We start from the raw sequence: 2,725 nt of genomic DNA on the forward strand, positions 1-2,725 counted from the left end.
TGGCTACACAAGTTTAAAGAGAAGAATGCAAGATTGACTAGATGGAGTTTGATTCTGCAACCATATAATTTCACTATACAACATCGGAAAGGGGTAGCAAATGCAAATGCAGATGCACTTTCTAGATTGGAGAGGAAGAGCACTTCGTGCCAGAGGGGAAGGGAGGAAATGTAAGAAGTTGTTTCTAAATGGATCCGGAACTCTCTGTGTACTATTGTAATTATATATTATGTGTTTATTCAAGTATATTCTAGAACAATCATGTAAAGTATTCTTGTATGTTATAGAACCTTCTGGACGTTTATAAGATCTACTGTATATAAGTGTGTTGTTTGTGAGTTTTAGTTTGTTGTGTTAGTTGAGTTAGTTGTGAGTTTCGTGTTGATTAAGAATAAAGTTTGGTTAACAGATAGTTGGAGCGTCTGTTACAACAGCTTACTCTGTTTCAGTGCAGTGCAAGTAGACCTAAAGGTAATAATTAAGACACTCAAGATAGCATTGATTGAATAAATAAATGTAATTGATATAAACTATAGGTACTGGCAAAGAGCAGAGCTCTACTGTCACTGTGGAACCCAGTGAAACTGAGTCCCAGACAGATCTAGCGACCCATACTCAATCTAGTCCCAGAGAGACTGAGCCTGACCCCATGGCAGTAGTAACAGAGTCTGAGCCAAATGAGCCAATAGATATGGAGCCTGAGTTTGGTAGCAACAACAATGAGGGTTGTTCAAGTAGACATGTGGCTAATGGTACCCCTCGTGACATAGCAAAAGGTTTAGAAGACAAGCCAGTACAGCCACATAATATAACTTTTCCCAAGAATAAGGAAAATGGTCGTTCATTTAGTTCAATGCGGTATCAAAAGCATGCATGGTTAGAATACTCAGTATCTAAAGATGCTGCCTATTGCTACCCATGCCGTTTCTTTTCTGCTGGTATTCACAAGTCTGATGAGTGCTTCATTAGTATTGGATATAGAAATTGGAAGAATGCCACAGGACGAACTGGTCGATTGGTAAAGCACTCACTGTCACAAAGGCATCTTAATGCTGCTGCTGCTTGGGCTGATTTTGAGAATAATCAGCAGTCTCAACACTCCATCAGATCAACACTAAGTCAGGCATGGAAGGATCAAATCCAGAATAACAGGCATTATTTGATGACTATAGTTCAAATTTTACTATATTGTGCCTTTCAAGAAATAGCACTGAGAGGACACAGGGAAGGAGAAGATTCACAAAATAGAGGTAACTTCTTGAAATTGATTGATTTAGTCAGTAGACATGATTCAGTAGTAAAAAATAAAATTCATGATGGACCAAAAAATGCAATTTATACATCACATGGTATCCAGGATGAGTTACTTGCACTACTGGCTAAAAAAGTGCTACACAAAATCTGCCAAGCTGTAAAGGAAGCCGGTTTCTACAGTATAATAGTAGATGAATCCCGAGATTCATCCAAGCAGGAACAGATGTCTCTAGCAGTTCGTTACGTTGATATTGAAGAAGGATGTGTCCATGAACATTTCATAGCATTCATGCAAGCAGAGCATCAAGATGCTGAAAGCTTATCTTCTTACATAAAACAGGCTCTCATTACTTATGATTTTGATATAAATAAGATGGTTAGCCAAGGATATGATGGGGCTAGCATAATGAGTGGCCACTGTTCAGGAGTACAGACAAGAGTCCGTGAGTTTGCTCCTTTAGCAGTTTACATTCACTGCTACGCCCATGTGTTAAACCTTGTACTGGTTGATTCTGTAAGGTCTGTAGCAACAGCTTCTGAGTTCTTTGTTTTGTTAGAAGCACTCTACGTCTTAGTGTCTTCTTCTAAAATCCATGCCCTATTTGTCAAATTACAACGTCAGTGTAACCCAAATCAGCAACCATTGGAGTTCAAAAACTCTCAGAGACTCGTTGGGTTTGCAGATACGCTGCTGTTAACGCAGTCAGTCGTACATACAATGCACTTCTTCTTACTGTAGGTGTAGTAGCTGATGCATCTGTCAGTGAATACACCCAGGCTATTGAAGCTAGGGGTCTATATGATCAAATCAAATCATTTTCCTTTATCATTAGCCTGATTACATTTGATCGAATACTATCATGTACTAAGCAGCTTTCTGATCAGCTACAAAGCAATAAAATAGATCTTTCTCGTGCTGCTGACCTTGTATCTGGTACACAGGCTTTGCTGTCAGAATATTGAACAGATACCTATTGGGAGAAAGTGTATCATTATGCAACAGAAGTAGCCAAATTGCATGATGTAAACACTGAAGTGCAAGTAAGAAGGAGACCTACTCACTTGATCGACAGCTTTGTATATGAGAGTACTGGGGTGAGGGTGATTCCATCTACCAGAGATGAGTATAAGAGAGAGCTATACTTTCCTGTACTAGACAAATTCCTTTTCGAGCTGAATCGTAGGTTTCAAGACCAAAATGTCACTATTATGAGAGGAATAGCTTCATGTACTCCAGCAGCATCAAATTTTTTATCATTACAAGACCTCAAGTCCTTCTCAGAGATATATAACATTCCCACAGAACCAAATCTGGAGATTGAAGTTAGACTGATAAAGGCTCTGCCCAAAGGCACGATTGGAGATAGTCTAGCATCATTTAGAAACTACCTTTATTCTTGCAAACCTGCATACCACACCCTACATGAGTTAGCACAAATAGCTTTAACAATAGCAGTCACTAGTGTGGAAA

At 39.0% G+C, this 2,725-nt stretch overlaps 1 protein-coding gene across 1 annotated transcript; it reads left to right on the top strand.

The window, feature by feature from the left end:
- Nucleotides 1-649: 649 nt before the first annotated feature.
- Nucleotides 650-1,993, top strand: LOC100634832 (zinc finger MYM-type protein 1-like). The gene has a single exon (XM_011409105.1). It carries the CDS (start codon nt 650-652, stop codon nt 1,991-1,993), a length of 1,344 nt encoding a protein of 447 aa, XP_011407407.1.
- The last annotated feature ends 732 nt before the right edge of the window (nt 1,994-2,725 follow it).

Source organism: Amphimedon queenslandica, unplaced genomic scaffold (genome assembly GCF_000090795.2).
Source record: "Amphimedon queenslandica unplaced genomic scaffold, v1.1 AMPQUscaffold_12570, whole genome shotgun sequence".
Taxonomy (NCBI): Eukaryota; Metazoa; Porifera; class Demospongiae; order Haplosclerida; family Niphatidae; genus Amphimedon; species Amphimedon queenslandica.

Excerpts from the sequence above, each read along its gene's own strand:
- LOC100634832 (XM_011409105.1), top strand. The coding sequence starts at position 650 with ATGGCAGTAGTAACAGAGTCTGAGCCAAATGAGCCAATAGATATGGAG.